Source organism: Sander lucioperca, chromosome 1 (assembly GCF_008315115.2).
Source record: "Sander lucioperca isolate FBNREF2018 chromosome 1, SLUC_FBN_1.2, whole genome shotgun sequence".
Taxonomy (NCBI): Eukaryota; Metazoa; Chordata; class Actinopteri; order Perciformes; family Percidae; genus Sander; species Sander lucioperca.
Genome location: NC_050173.1, coordinates 44,311,114 through 44,327,264, shown reverse-complemented (window position 1 = coordinate 44,327,264; position 16,151 = coordinate 44,311,114). Strand labels below are relative to the sequence as shown.

General features: G+C 41.7%; 1 protein-coding gene across 2 annotated transcripts in view; it reads right to left on the bottom strand.

The window, feature by feature from the left end:
* Positions 1-16,151, bottom strand: part of ppargc1b (peroxisome proliferator-activated receptor gamma, coactivator 1 beta) — a 97,557-nt gene that overhangs the window by 22,146 nt on the left and 59,260 nt on the right. For both annotated transcript variants that reach the window (XM_036004733.1, XM_036004737.1), the window contains exons 2-3: positions 10,417-10,602; positions 5,993-6,193 (exon numbers count right to left, since the gene is read on the bottom strand). In XM_036004733.1, the coding sequence (XP_035860626.1) occupies positions 5,993-6,193; positions 10,417-10,602 (387 nt within the window). The remainder of the gene's footprint in view (positions 1-5,992; positions 6,194-10,416; positions 10,603-16,151) is intronic.

The window sequence follows — 16,151 nt, the reverse complement described above, 5'->3', positions numbered from 1 at the left end:
ATATATATTTTAATTAAATTGCATAGAAAGCAATACAAAAAGAATGTAATTGGATGTAATTAGAGTTATGACTAGTTCACACACACACACACACACACACACACACACACACACACACACACACACACACACACACACACACACACACACACACGGGACTGGATGGAAGGTTACAGTGTGCCTCAGCTCCTCTCTGTTTTCCTGGAGTTAAAGGCAGACTTTGAACCTTGCGGGCCAACAAGGGTAACATCAAGGTAAGTAAACGCAACACAGATTAAGATAATGGAAAGAAAGTGAGAGGGAGAGCATGAGAAAGGAGAGGCACAGTGTGGCAGCGTCTCACACACACACACACACACACACACACACACACACACACACACACACACTCACCCATCCTGCAGTATCAGTTCTCACCAGGAGAGGTTAGCGACACACTCACACAGGCCTGAGCACATGAGTGACAGCAGTGGCGTGACAGTAAACCACTCAACTGATGGAAATAAGGGATGGAGCACGCACACACACATCGGGCAGCTTCAGTAGAATAAACATGATAATGTTATTACACCAGGCTTTTATGTGTGAGTGGATGTGAATGTTAGGTTGCTATTTTTGCCACTGATAGTATACACAATGGAAACAGAGCTATGATGCAGAAATATGATTTATATACGATAAAGTGAAATATTCTGCTTTCTTTTAGAGGTCCTGGAACTACTGGAGACTCACTGAGTTTTGAGAAATTGCATTTTGTAGACAAGTTAATCTAAAAAAAGATCTTTAGAAGTCTGGAAATATCATTATGGAACTTGTTTAACTGAAGCTAAATTATTTTTCGATTTTGTTGTAGTATGTTTTTTTCTGAGGCAAACAGGAGAAGATACAAGACTGGAAAACAAATGAATGAATCAGGCAGAAACAGAAAAACACTGGTTCATGGAAGAGCTCTGATAAATAAATATAGGTATTTGTAGTGTAATCAGCCATTTAAACTGGGAAAGGTTTGGCATTACTACAGTTAAGTGGCTGTTACAGGTAAATAGTAATAGTACTACTAGTGTAGTTATTAGAGACAGTGAAGATGGAGTTCGATGAGATCACAACAAGGAAATCTGAAACGCTAAAAATGGCACTAATTTGTCAATCAATGTGCCACATGCAACTTTTAATGCGTCTATGACAAATTGTACAAGCCAGGCAACATTTCTGAACCAAATTCGTAAGTTCAATTTTTTTTTAAAATGGCATTTTAATTGCATTCCTACTGCCAACTGCTTGCATGGCTATTTTTGGTTGATCCTAAGTGGGGGGAAAAATAGTTTTCCTGTGCTTTGAAGAAACAGATTGTATTGTTCACTAGTGTTCTTGACATGTAAATGCTATCAGGAATCTCCTAACTTTAGATAACAGAGACATAAGTACTTTAGAGGTAGAAAGTGTAGTAGGAGCCTAGAAGCAGCAGCAGTAATAGTATGTGGCTGTGTGACATAAAAAGAGACCTGCGTGTATAAGAGGAAACTTTTGGAAAAGCGTGTTATCTTGCCAGCTGTCAGAGGAATGAAGCAACAAGCAGTTGACTGAGCGCTGTGTGTCTGGGAATAAAATAGACTTTCTCAGCTCTACTGTTGCAGTATTTGACATATGAAGTGCTGCTGCAGGATAAACCATGAGTGCTTACTGCAGCAATACAATGCATGATGAATTATTGGTATTTACATGTGTAACATGCAGAGCATAAACAGTGAATCACTAAGTTGAGCACAAGCTAATAGTTCATGAACTAAACTTAACTTTTGTAATACTTAGGATAAAGATTTGGGTCACAGGACCAGAAAGCAGAAAAAAAAAACATGTCTTCCAGGAAAAAACCTGCATCAAGCTGGAAAGTAAATTTGTGCCACTGAAGTTAATCACAGCATTACTTCTCAACCTGCTCTCTCAGTGTCAGTCTGCTTCCTGTTCTTTTCAGGTCTCTTACACATGAATCATTGAGATCGCCTTCAAAGTGACCAATCACAGGAGGGCCAGTGCCTCCTTGGTTTCCACCCCCTAAGTGTCAAAAGTCAGTTTCATTCAGGCAAGCTGAAATGTCAATGGTAAAGAAACTGATGTTCTTCCTAGTTTTAATGCACAAAGAATGAAGTTTGAACTAGGGCTGCACAATATACCGTCTTTTTTATCGTCATCACAATATTAACTGGCGCACTTAACACACATGTCACGAAAGGTTGCGATATATCGCGAGACACTCGAGATTTTTTATCAGTGTAACTGTCGTTCGTTTTTTTAGCGGTGCCTTTTACATTTAATTCAATGTTCAATTTGTTCAATAAAAGAATGTTGGAAATGATTTCCTTTCATTTGTTTTAAATTCAACCATCAATTTTGTTGCATTGTGGCAGAATACTGAAAGCAGTACAAATGCAGAACTGAATACACTTTAATATCTGTTTATTTATCGCAAGTAATATCGTTATGGCGATATTCAACAATGTTATCGCATATCGCATATTTTCCTCATATCGTGCAGCCCATTTTGCACCCAAAGCCATTGTGGTCATGTCAGAGAATTCCAAGACACCAAGCTGACAGACGACATAAGTGTGATGGAGGGGGTTTCTAAGATGACTTTCGCTGTATTTAATCAGGTTCTCCTCAGTATATAATGCTAACTATCAGAACTTTCTCATTTGCCCTTCAGTGTCTTTTCTCACTAGATGGAAGTGGAACCTGAGAAAACTGGCAGGCGTAACTGATTAACCGTCCTACACTGGTTCCTATTTTGACACAAGTTGACGGATAACCAAGGAGTCGTCAAGGTGAGACGGCGGAGGGAAGGGCAGTCATGTGTGTGGGGCCACAGTGTTTTGCAACACAACAGCGAAGACGATGGCATGTGGTGGCTTGACCTCTCAGCATGGCTGACCTGTTGTTTAGGACCAAACAATACCTCCATGTTACAGCAACAAAGCCTGTTCTGTCTGATTGCGTCCTGTTTGCTGTTACTATGCCAGCATAGTGTAAGTCACACACTAATGGCTATCACTGTGAGGCTTGGCATCTTTTTGGCTTCCTCAACTGCCAAACCACACTTATTGCTGCACTGAACTATCTATGGTCATTAAAGTCATTATCATTTCCACCAATTTGGAAGGAATGCCCCTTCCTCTAGTAATTTTTCTCTCTGATGCCAGTCAGATTCTGTAAAGGTCAGTCTTAGACAAACAGAAGGGTCAAATATGACCCATGATACCTGCTCCTTAAAGCTATAGTGCATAGTTTCTGTCTACCCCATGAGGAATTCTAAGTAATGACAACAAAACTGTTGGCGCCTTCTGTGACCGTGCACTGCCGCCCCCTCCTCCACGCAGTTGCTAGTAACCAAGGAGGACATGGAGGATTAATAAAACACGATGGACTCTTCAGAAGAGGTCATTATCTTCACTCGAGTTTCTGCACGGGAAAGTTACCAGACGCCACAATCTTCTGAATGTAGTCATACTGAGAAATCCAGAGAGAGTTGTGTGGAGCTGATAGTCTTAATTATCTTTGTAGCAACTCATTTGGCAATGGCTTGAATGTAACGGACGTTCATTAATATCAAAAAGTTACGCACTAAAGCTTTAAAGTCCATATCGGTCGCTAAACTTGCCAAGTCTTTGAAAGGATCAAATCAGCGTTACTCTATGCAAAATGCAAACAAAAAAATCATACATTTCTAAAGCCAGAGGTGTATATCACAGGTGTGGTATACTTGTTCATGTGGAATTAAAACAAAAGTAAACTAGAGCAATGCTAGCAGCTCTGTGTGGGCGGTGCTTTAAACCTAATACTAATGCCAGCGTGCAAACAAAGTACAGTAGCATTATTGGACAAATTAAAATGTTGACCTTATGATGGTTAGATCATCAAAGTCAGGGGATCACAAAAGTTATTCAAATTCATCCTGAGGGGAGCATGAATATCTGTACCAAATTCCACGGCAAACCATCCGATACTTGTTGAGACATTTAAATCTAAACCAGACATGAGGAAAAGTCAGGGGATCAACCAAAGTCATTAGAATTCATCCTCTGGCCACCGTGGATATATGTACCAAATGCCATGGCAATTAATTCAATATTGAAGTATTTCTTGACACAAGTGTTGGACTAATGGACAGACATTGCCTTCCCTGGAGTCACACTGAGGGCATGGCATCTCCTTGTAATATGAAGAACTGCTTTTTCACAACTTATCATTTCTAATCATCAGGCGGTCTTGTGCAAGCATTAAGAGGAGGCCCTGTTGAGTCCTGTCGTTCCCTTAGTTTACATGCTTGAACTTTAACTATTGCTAAACATCCAACCTTTCATTGTAGAGCTTCACAAAGCTCCTCTGACTTCACTGACAGACTTGTTTTATAGCACGACTCGGTGCAGCTCGGTGAATATTTACGCTTTAGGTATTCAGCGATCCGGCATGACTCATGGCTGCCAAACAATAGTATCTTTGTAGACTGCCGCTAAATCAGAGCGCACAAGAAAACCCAATAAGCAGCCCCTTTGCTGTAAAATGTAAGTCAAATTAAGGAAGTGGGCTGAATTCATCTTGACAAGTGCAATAGGGCCGCATTACAGCAGTAATCATCAGACGTTTATTTCAGTGAAATAGCTTCCTGCTTCAATTAAGCTCACAGAGCAGGCAGGGACGGGGGCAGGCCTGCATTCTCCTGACAGCAGAGTGAACCAAGGGGAAAGTAGGCCACAATATTCACTGTAAAGGGATACTGCAATTTGTTGTTCCTGTATGATGAGATGGCAGTTTAGTGTTTTGTGGTGGGGGACGTAGTTCAGGTGCATGCAGGGGCTGATAACAAGAGGGGGACAAAGTGAGGAGAGAAAAACAAGGTTTTTTCCTAGAAGTCTGGTTCAGGGAATGACGGGGAGAGGCCCAGAGACAGAGAGGCATCCAGCCGCAATGTGTGAAAAGAGGTGGGGGGCGCTTGAAAACAAGCAAACACATAAACTTGAGCACATGCTGAAAGACCACATACATGTTTGGATTACTGAACTTGTGAGGACTTCTGATCTGCCTTGATCCCTGGTCCTAAAAACCTAAACCTGATCCAGATTTAAAGAGAAGATTATGTTCTGTCATGAGTCCTAGTTTTGGCCATATGTTTCTATCAGTTATGATAGTATTGTACTCAACAAAGTGATTCATGAGATCTGGGAACATGGCAACATAATGACATTTGTTGTCTTGTGCAAATAAAAAAAAACTCATTAAATACCCCTCTTAACCTAAGCCAACTAGTAGTTCTACATGTAAAGCAAGTTAAAATCCAGTACTGACCTTAATTAAAAACATATTAATCTTATCAGTGCCCAAAACCAAATTGAATTCCTATACAAGAATCTGCAACATGTCCCCAGTCTGAAGGATTTTAAACTTTCTTTCTATTCATGGACATGTGGTCCTTAGAAATACACACAGACATACACACAGACACACACACCCACCCACCCACCCACCCACACCCACACACACACGGGACTGGATGGAAGGTTACAGTGTGCCTGGGCGCCTCTCTGTTTTCCTGGAGTTAAAGGCAGACTTTGAACCTTGCGGGCCAATAAGGGTAACATCAAGGTAAGTAAACGCAACACAGATTAAGATAATGGAGAGAAAGTGAGAGGGAGAGCATGAGAAAGGAGAGGCACAGTGTGGTGGGGGTCAGAGAGGGGAGTGGATGCTGTATGAAGCATGTATGAAAGGCTCTCCACTTTAACAGGCGCCCAGTTTTGAGCTACGAGAGACTTATTAAAGACTTATTAAAAGGGGGTAAATGTTCAGATATGGGTTGCAAAAGTGAGGTCAGGGACCCTCAGGGGAGATGGAAATGAGTGTTCTGATCAGAGGTTTCTCCACTTAATGTTAGCTCAATAACTATGGTAAAAGAAAGAAAAAGTGCCCCGTCTACAGAAAGCATAAGAGGTTTTCTTACTAGAGACGGGTCCTCTGTCTCGGCCCCCAGGGACTGGCTGAAGTCCTCGGTGCAGAGAGAAAGACTGTCCTCGTCTTCCTCTTCCTGGTCAGGCTCCCCCCCCAGGGCGGGGAAGACGGAGAGCCCGCCCACCTCGGCATCCACCATGCCATCCAAACTGTCAGTCAGAGCGGCGAGCAGAGCCGCGTTCTCCTCTTCTATCTGGAGGACGTCAGACACAGTGAAAACATGGGTGAGAATACAGCGCGAATGTACAATTTAAAAAGTAAAATGATGCACGTTGTTAACCATCCTAACGTAAAGTGTGTTGAGTAGCTGTAGTAAAAGTGGTGATTGAAAGTTAATTCTCAGCTTTGCTAACATTGCTAACTTGCTAACTCTTAAGCCAGCATGCACGGAAAGTCTTGAAGGTTCTCTCTTTTTTGTTCACATGTCCTGTAGATGTTTTAGTTAACTGGAACACTGTATGCTATCAATCAATCTGATTGTTGTAACATTGTCTAATTGTTGCCCAGAAGAAAACCTCACAACAGCCAATAGGACCTCCGAAGCAACATCAATTATTGTTATTTGTAAGGAACAGCTGTTTTAAGGCAAGAAACAAGGCGTGTACAGTAGATACCAACAGGCTGTTACGATAGTTAAATAATAAAAAAAAATGCACAATTCTAAATTTCCTAAACCTTGTGTGACCCCACCCTGCAACCCACAGAAATTAAACAACAGCCATGTTTGAGTCATTTGGTGTAAGTCAGTTGGAAAATAACTATCCTCTGACAAACGTATATGTATACTGTATTTAGAACTGGGAATTATTGTCCTCAGCAGATAGAAAAAAAGCCTTTGGAAGCTCTGTGTCATTGCTGAATCACTCCTTGAATCCCCCTCCCCTCTATCTTCCACCTTCTCCACTCGAATCAGATGTTGTCTAAAGTCCATTCTTCTTTTTTTTTGTCATGGTGATGGATGATGTAACGCTGTCCTTTGACCTCATTAGAAAGGACACTACACAGGTTTGCAGAAACAGGAATTTTATCAAATACATTGACCAGTTGGCTCTGTCTGTTTGCTCTCGACTACTGTATTGGTTTGTCATGATGGTGTACATGCTTTTCCAAAGTTTGCAAGCATGGGAATGGTCAAATGTGAAGATACACAGCAAAAAAATACTGTTTATCTGTCATTTCAGTCCTAAATTACTACCCTGTCATGCCTCCTGTTACATCCACACAGGGGATGTTTACTGTGATGAAGCTGCCATCTTGCTGAGAGCAGAGTCTGGTGGAGAGGTGATAGCATGGTTGGCCTGCGGGAAGCCATCAAGCTCCATTCATCTGTCTCTCTCTTTTATCATCCAGCTCTATCTGTTCCCGGCTGCCAAACTATTTATTATTTAATTTATTCTCTGTCTCTCGGGCTTGCTGCCTCTCTTTCTCTTAGCTGGGTGCTGCAATTTAGACTTTTAAATTCTCTACAGGAGACAAGAACACAGTCATAAGTAAGCAGAATCAAAGTCAAACTTTGTGGGGGTATAAATTATGCTTTCCTGATAATTGCAGTTGTCTTTGGGTTAAATAAGTTTCTTTTATTGCCTGGTTTACACCCTTCACAATATTGTGCTGCATGGGTTTGAAATCTAACTTATTTTAATGGTTATGAAGTCCTTTAGTTGCTTTTGTTTTCATACTGAAATTTGATTTTCATTTTAAATTGAAATTGTCTCCATCTGTCTATGTGGGTTTATCATAGTCAGAGAGGCTTTGTTAGCATTACCAGTATGTTTGAACATTCAACGGCACTCATGGATTTCACCTGATTATACAAATAAGATTATATGGATATCAATTAGATTTCCTGGATAGTAATTAGATTCCAAAGTGAGTAAGAAAGAAACAGAGAGACAAAGAAAGTAACATCAATGACAGATGGAAGGAAGCATAACATATACTTATATATTTGACAATGTAGATGCCTTCACATCATTATTACTGTTATTAAAGTAATATATAACCTTTGCAACTCTATTCATTTCTCTCTCTCTACACTCTGGAAGGTTAAATGAAGCCCTACCTCACACAAACACAGATCAATGCCACCCGACGTCGGACTAGATTTCGATACGCTTCTGTAAATAAGTGGCGTATCGGCGGTCAGCAGAGAGACAGAGACACAAGGGGCTTTATCTGTCTCTATTCATTACTGTGTGTTTATCACACGCCACCCGACCGTCTGCTCTGCTGTATTAATCTGATCAATACGATATTGGCTATAATATAATATGCTATGGTTGGGGGTTGGGGGTTGGTGGGTGGTAGAGGTATGGAAAGATGACTTTTCAATGGTGGCGCAAGGGCCAATTGTGTATTTATGAGAGTGATCAAATGGCATAGAAAAAGAGAAGGTTCAAGAAAGAAAGAACGGAAAGTGTATAGGTGAAAAAAAGTCAGATAAAGATAGAAAGAAGAAATAAACCAGGTGAAACTTAAGTCAGGAAAAGATTCAGTAAAGAAAGTTAAAAGGGAGAGGGGAAAAATGGAGCAAACATGAAAAGAGAAAACTTCTAAAGAGCTAGAGACAAGATACCAGACAGTAAGTTAAATAGTAAGAGAAAGGAAGATGGAGAGAAAAAACAGAAGAGGGGAAAATAACAGAGATAAATGCATCTCTTCCCATATTTTGTCTATTTCTTAATAAGTAATAAGTACTATTGTTGATGTAGTACTTTGAGTCTGTCTTGAGATGCAAACTGTGGCCCAAAGTTTTGTGTCGGGCGTCGGCTAATGGGGATCGAATAAGAATAAAGAGAGTACAGACGGAGACAGTCTGTGTGTTTACTTCACCCGTATTCCCATCATGTCTTGCCGTGTCTTCATTTAACCAATACTCTGCAGTGCATTGCAGCATCACAGCAATTTCCACCAGCAGCATTGCGTTACACAGCCGATGATCTGGACCTAAATGCTACTCTATCTCTTTATTGTCGTCTTTTTGTTCTCGAGATGCACTCAATTAAGCCTCTGTAATGGGACCTTGAGACATCGCCGGGGCTGGAAACCTATAGACAATCAATGATCCGGGGTTTTGCTTTCATATAGAGACAAACCAGAAGGGTATTCCCTGAATTCATCCAGCAAGGGCACCTGATACCGGAGCCTCAGGGCTTTAAATTGGCCCTGTAGAAGCATTGGGCCATTCCAAACTGATGGACTGCCTCCATCATCACGTTACACACAGCGTAACTGGAAATACTTGGTAGCACCCTCTGAGACATGCTGCAAATTTCAGCACAGGAATGAGGTGAAGGGTTGGGGCATTGCACAAGTCAACAGTAAAGAAAACTTTGGCTGCTGGACAAACGGACCCCGAGGCCCAGATTAAATGTGCTATATAAAATGACCATATCAAAATAACATGTTATAATAACTTTTTTTATTGTACTTACTTTGTAAAATACCTCTGAAATGACTCTGGTCAAAGAACTGAATAATTATAGTAGTACATTTTGCCTGGCATATAAATATGCCAAAATGTGCCAACTTTGTGGATTAGCTTTAAAGCTGGCTTCTTATACTGAATGGGGATACTGTTGATGTGTAACTGTGCTAATGTCTTGCTGCTTCCTGTAGCCCTGCATGGCTTACTGAGAAAGCTTATTTGTTGCTCTAGCTGTCTTTATGGTGTCTCGTTGACTTCTGTCTTTATAGTTTAACTATGTACTAATGTATTGCCGTTTCCTGTTGCTCTGGTCTAAAATCATCTGGCCAAAGGACTACAGTTGAAAATTAGCCGGCTGGCTAACACCGGCACATTTACAGAAATGTTAATTAATGTGTGTTGTCCTTTATAATATAAAGAATAAGAATAAGAAAGCTGAAGCAATTAGGAATTGAATATGCTGTTGAAGGGGGTTGTTTTCTTCTAGGAGTGACTTGTGGCTTGTGGTCGCCCCATAACCACAAGGTTGGCGGTTCAATCCCACGCTCTTCCGGCCACATGTCAAAGTGTCCCTGAGCAAGACACTGCGCCTAATACTAGAATGGGTTAAGAATGCAGAAATTAAACTTTACTACTGTGTATGTGACTTTTAAGAATACATTTTGTTGTTTCTTTTGTTCGTGCAAGGGACTTCTTTTTGGCTTTATGTACCTGTGTTTGTAACAAATTTTGCATCCGTTTCTTAGTGAACTAAAAGCCTGTCCACAAAATGTTAGTCATCCACTGATTGACTAACACCTAAATCTATGCGTTTGAACACATCTAAATAATAATGTTTATTATAAAAGCATGACTACCACCATTGGACATTGGACTACATTTCTGATGCATGTTGATGGCGGACTACACCCATGCAGCAGTGTCAATGGCTGTCTTGAGAGAAACATCAGTCACATAACTGAACTGTATTTTTGATGAAGAAGGCTCACCTCAAAGAGCTCATCTGCCGTACTGTAGTGGATGGAGGCCGGTGACACGTCCGCCGGCTGATCGTTGCACCACTGTAGCTCGCTGAGACAGTTGACGCTGTCGAAGTCGCTGGTGTCCAGCTGGGAAAGGTCGATGTCCGGGAAGTCAGTGTCCAAGCGATCCGAACACACCTCCTCCTCCCCATACTGAAGATGGAAAAACAGAGTAGGAGAGGAGGAAAGGTCACATTAGTCAAACATCGAGATAAAAGCTAAATTCCCAGGCGGTTCGTCTATTTTTGAGATGCAACAAAAGTGCATGAGCCACTGTGTAAAAAATAGCCCCCTAAAAAACTGGAGGTGCTGATCACAGCTGGAAAGATCCTCAGTGAGAAATGAACAACATGTGTCGGCTGCTTTGCTCTCTTATGCGAATCACAAAGGAATTGATGTTTTCTCTGTAACCACTGCTCTCTGAAACACAAGCTACCAAACATGGGAAATAATCCTGTTCCCTCGTTGCGACTGCCAAGGTTGGCGTTTGCTGTGAAGTTCATTGCTCAGTGCAGCAGTGCCATTGTTAGAATTAAGGGTTTAGTTCCCATTGGGCCACCCTTTCTAAAATATGTATGCAGTTGAAGTACTGGGAGGCACTTTGGATAAAAGCCTCCATGATCTGGCGTATACTGTATATTATTATACTGTTCACTGTCAGAGTCACAAGGAGCTCTCATCAACAGCCCCTCATTTCTCAACAGCTACTCATTACAGATAATGAGACTTTCATGTTAGATGAGGTTCGACACGGAAACCAATAGAGGCATATACCCCGGCACAATGCAGGATTAGACAGAAAATGTGTCACATACACCAGCAGAACATATCTGGAAGTGTTTTCATGCATTTATCCAGCACATCTCCCTGTGGCTCACAACAAAGTGCAACCGTGACCCAAGAGGTCTTCAGGTGATTAGTTCTCCTTTGTTGGTTGAGGGTGTGTTAATCATTGAAATGAGCTACTCTGTTTAATCTATGGACTCTGCGGTCACATCCTTGCCTGAATCATGACAACTGTGGACAGTGTCTTAAGTGATTTGCTCTGTGCACATACAATATAAGAGACAATCCAATGCAGCATTATTACAGGGTACTCTACAAACCTTATGAGGACTATTTCAGTGGCGTTACTGCATAGCTTTACTATTATGACAAAATGTTTCGTTAAGTAACAGATTCATATTTGAAATGACAAAAGAAATTGAACATGCTTTTGATAGATGGACCCCTATAAGAACTTAAAAATGTCCTTGTGAAACTCAGAAATCTCTCAAAGAATCCCCTGAACGTCCCCTGAGCTAATCAAGGACCATGCCAGCCACTTCAAGAATCCAAGAAACACCCTCATGAGCCTCTAGAACCCCTTTAGAAACTTCCAGAAATCCATCTAAAACCCCGAATCCATGACCTGAAACCTTTTCCTCTTAACCTATTAACCCCAAAAACCCTCAAGAACCCCTAAAACAAGGTGGAATGTTTCTAACACCTGAAGACTCTTAGAGGCCCCTCAAGGAGCCCTTTAACCCCTAAAAGAACCCCATTACACCCCTTCAAGGCCCCCTCTAACCCTTATTTGAATTGCTTAAATCCCCCTCAAGGATCCCTGAAAATGCTCTCAACAGCACATAGACACCTCTTACAAACCCCTGGAACGCCCTCAAGAACTTTTCAGACACCCTGAAACCCCGGGCAAGAGCCCCATTTTGTGATCTACTGAAACAATGTTCCAGTCAGAAGTTAGCAGCCACGTGGTTCGCAGTCACAACACATGGCTGAGAGTCAGACAGAAACACTGAGCCACGTCACTGAGAGAATAGAAAAAAAAAGAAGAAGTGCAGGAAGTGTGTGTACGTGACTCAGTGTGAAGGGAAGCGACTGTGGTCTCTTGAGGGAGGGAGGAAGAAAGAGAAATATTTTCGGGAAGGAAGAAAGAATGGTATGAGTAGGAGAAAAGGAGGGAGCGTGTGGGGGAAGAAAGTAGTCAAACTTGAATCTTTGCAAGCATTGTATACATATAAATGTGTGTGTAAATGTGTGTACTGTAGTGTATGTGTGTGTGTGTGTGTGTGTGTGTGTGTGTGCACGCGAGCAGTTTCCCCTGAAGTGCTATTGTACACATGACGAGGAAGCATGATCCGTTACCGGTCTTTTTGTCTTTCATTCACTTATTCACCCACAGACACACACATACACACTTACTAGTCCATTCATCTCACTGGGCTAGCAGACAGGGTCGACCAGTTACACCAACTGAATCAAACAGACGGTTTTCCTTCACTATCAGGTTTCCTCAGAGGTAATCTCATCTCCAACTGACTGACTCAACTGCACATTGCATCTCTGGTATTTTGTCCCTGAACTCTGAGTTTATATTATGTCCCGGAGCATTAAATAACTTTAAGTTTATAGTTATATTATATCTATGTAAAATATTTAAAAAAGGTTATCCCTCAAATTAGTTGCAGTACAGTCAATTATGTCTGGAAATGTGCTAAAATTATACTTATATTTATCGGGATGTTGTCTTGCTGTAGACTACGTGGCTAAGTTTTTTCCCTCTCCTCTCCTCATGTCATGCTGTATTGTCCCTGCGAGAGTTAAGAGAGAGTTGTGATTAAGTGCGCATGCGCGAAAGCTGCATGCTGCCTATTCCTGCTCTAGCTGTTGTATATGTTGTTGTATACCTGAGTGGTAACAAAAAATAATTTCCCCCTGGGATTATTAAAGTATTTCTGATTCTGATTCTGATTAATGATACCGTCTTTTTTATGTAACTGCTGCGACAGCTAAATTCAGATTACAGAGGGTCCTAGACACATGAAAACAGCATGGTCTATTTCCAACAGTCAACAACAACATGCACATTTGTTATCATATTCAGCCAATACAAAAATAAGTGGAGAGAAACATGCATGTTGACGCACACTGTCTCTTGATAGTCATATCCTCTTCCCTCCTCCTTTATCGTGACTAATCATCAGGTAACCATTTCACCAAAGAATTGTCATTTCCCAAAAAATTATCAACCAACAGTTTACACAGAAATGAATAACTTACAATATAAGGATGAATTATCTACACTTCTAAACAGCAGTGCATGATCCTCAGTCTCGCACTTCTCTTCCCTCCCTGCAGCTCTCACGATGTTGTGCTTTCGCCACTGTGTGTTTGCATTGGAATGTGTCGTTAATGCCTTTCAATTACTTATTGCTTACTTCTTTCTTTCATTTTAGAAAAAACTTTCTTTTATTAAAATATATTTTAAATGTACTTAGATCCGTCTATGATAATAGCTACTTTACTTATTCATTCAAAATATTAGATTCTTTTTACTTTACAGTACTTAATAATCACAAACCTCCTCCGCTCTACACACTCACATCTACACACACAAAACATACACACCTTCCACTACCCATCATCCTAAAAGACACAACAGCTTTAGTTTTTTAATCACTACAATATCATGTTGTATTTACAATCGCTGCTCGTGCTGCATTGATCTACAACCTCGTACAACTGTGTCCACTGTGTGTGTGTGTGTGTGTGTGTGTGTGTGTGTGTGTGTGTGTGTGTGTGTGTGTGTTTTTTTTTGTCTGGGTGAGGAGTGTGTATTTGGGTCAAGGGTTGGATGGATAGCATGAGCTGATATCATTTATGGTTTCATAAATTACAGAGCAAAAGTAAACAGTAGACCAGGGCAGACATGATCAAAGAGGCAATCAGCAAAGTGGAGAGAGAAAGAGAGAATGTTAAGTAGGTGAATAAGTAAGGAGGGAGGAAAGGAAATAAAAAAGGTGGATGCGGGAATAAAGAGAAGGAAGAGGAAGGGGATGGAAAAGATTGAGTGGGTGAGAGGGAGAAAAAGAGGGATGTGGGTCAGAAAAGAGAGAATAAAAGAGCAATAGAGGAGGAGAAATGGGGGGAGGGTAGTCGTGACTGGATACAGAAGCAGAAGGGAAGGAGGGAGGAGACGAGAGGGTGCGAGAGAGGATGCCCTCTATAAGACCCTCCCATTGCTTCCTCTCCCTCCAGTTGCTGACGCAGGTGTGCGTTTTCACCTAGTGTGTGTGTGTGTGTGTGTGTGTGTGTGTGTGTGTGTGTTAGTTAGAATGCAGCTCACATCCCTCTCTTGTGTGCCTGACTCATCCTGCTCCACCACTCCTTCACTCTGTGCATCCTTCTTTTCCTCTCTCCTCTTTCATCTCAGCCTCTGCTCCTCTCTCTTCCCTTCCTTACCTCCTCTCCTTTTTCCTGCATCTGTCTTTTCCTTCATTCAGCATCGTTTCCTCTACCTCCAGTCTTTATCTTTTTCTCCTTTCCTACTCATCATCTTTCTTTCCTCATAATCTCTCTTTCATGCTTCCTTCTCTTTTCTCCTTTCGTCCCTCTTTCCTCCTCAACGTCCCCCATCTCCTCTCTTTTTTTATTTTCTTTTCCACTCCACCCATCCTCTCTTCTTTTTCATCCCCCTCAGTTTTAGTCTTTTGTCCTTTTTATTCCCTTTCTCCCTTTTCTTCCATCCCTTCCTGTTTTCTCCTCCTTAAATTTCTTCTCCTCTCATTCTCTTCTGAACTCTTGTTTTCTTCCCTCTCTCTTTGAGATGTACTGGATAATACGTCTTCCTTCTCATCTTTCTTTCCTCTTAATTTTTTCTCTCTTTTTCTTTTCCTCCTCCATTTTCTTCACCTCTTTCTCCTCAGCATCCCTCCTCATCTCTTCTCCACCCTCTTTTCTCATCTTCTTCCTCTTCGCTGCCCTTCATTCTTTCTCTTCTCTCATCCTCTTTCAGCTTTGCCCTTTCCTTTTCTTCTCTGCTCTCTTTTTCCTCTCCACCTTTCCTCTTCAGCTTGTTTCTCTCCTGTTTTATCCTTTATTCATCTCTCTTTTCCAGTTCTTCTGCTCTTCTTTCATATGCATATTCATTCTTCACCTTGTCCTCCCTCTTCCCTTCTTCTTTACTCCATCACTTTTTGTTTCTCTTTCTCTCTCCATCCCTCCCTCATAATCTCAGAGGACAGGCAGGTTGATTTCTTTGTTTCCACTCAGCCCCTCTAGTCTCCTCAGTCATCCCTCGCTCTCTCCCTCCTTCTCTCTATTGCATCAATCCATAAAAACATCCTTGGGCATGACTCGCACACAAATTCCGAAACACATATGTAGCACAACACAAGCAACAAGTGTGTGCACATGATCCAGAAAACATTGGACTGGACATTGGAGAATGAGCTGTACATACACTCACATGCAGTGATATCATCTGCGTCACATTCACATATTAAAGCTGCGATCCTCTGCCTTATATGACGCTCTGCCGGTGTGTCCTGCTCTCGGTCGCACACACACACACACACACTCAAGCACACACATATGCACAGATAGAGATTGGCCCATGTCAAACATGCAACAACAATGGGACATCCCACACATGCAAAGCCATGCGACACACAAACACGACCAAGCGCCTCGCACCTAAACGACACACACTTGCGTTTGAACATCCTCTCTGCAGCAGCAGAAGGTAACAGGCAGCCGGCGAATGTGGCTGCGCTGTGTTCCTGCCACCGCGCTGACTCTGAATAATGATGAAGCCCCTGAGAGCAACACAACATGACTCACACACGCCAGGAGGAGGACCAAGGCTACAGAGCAGCTCAGCAACAAGCGACGCCTTCTCTGCTCTCATTTCATTCATTGTT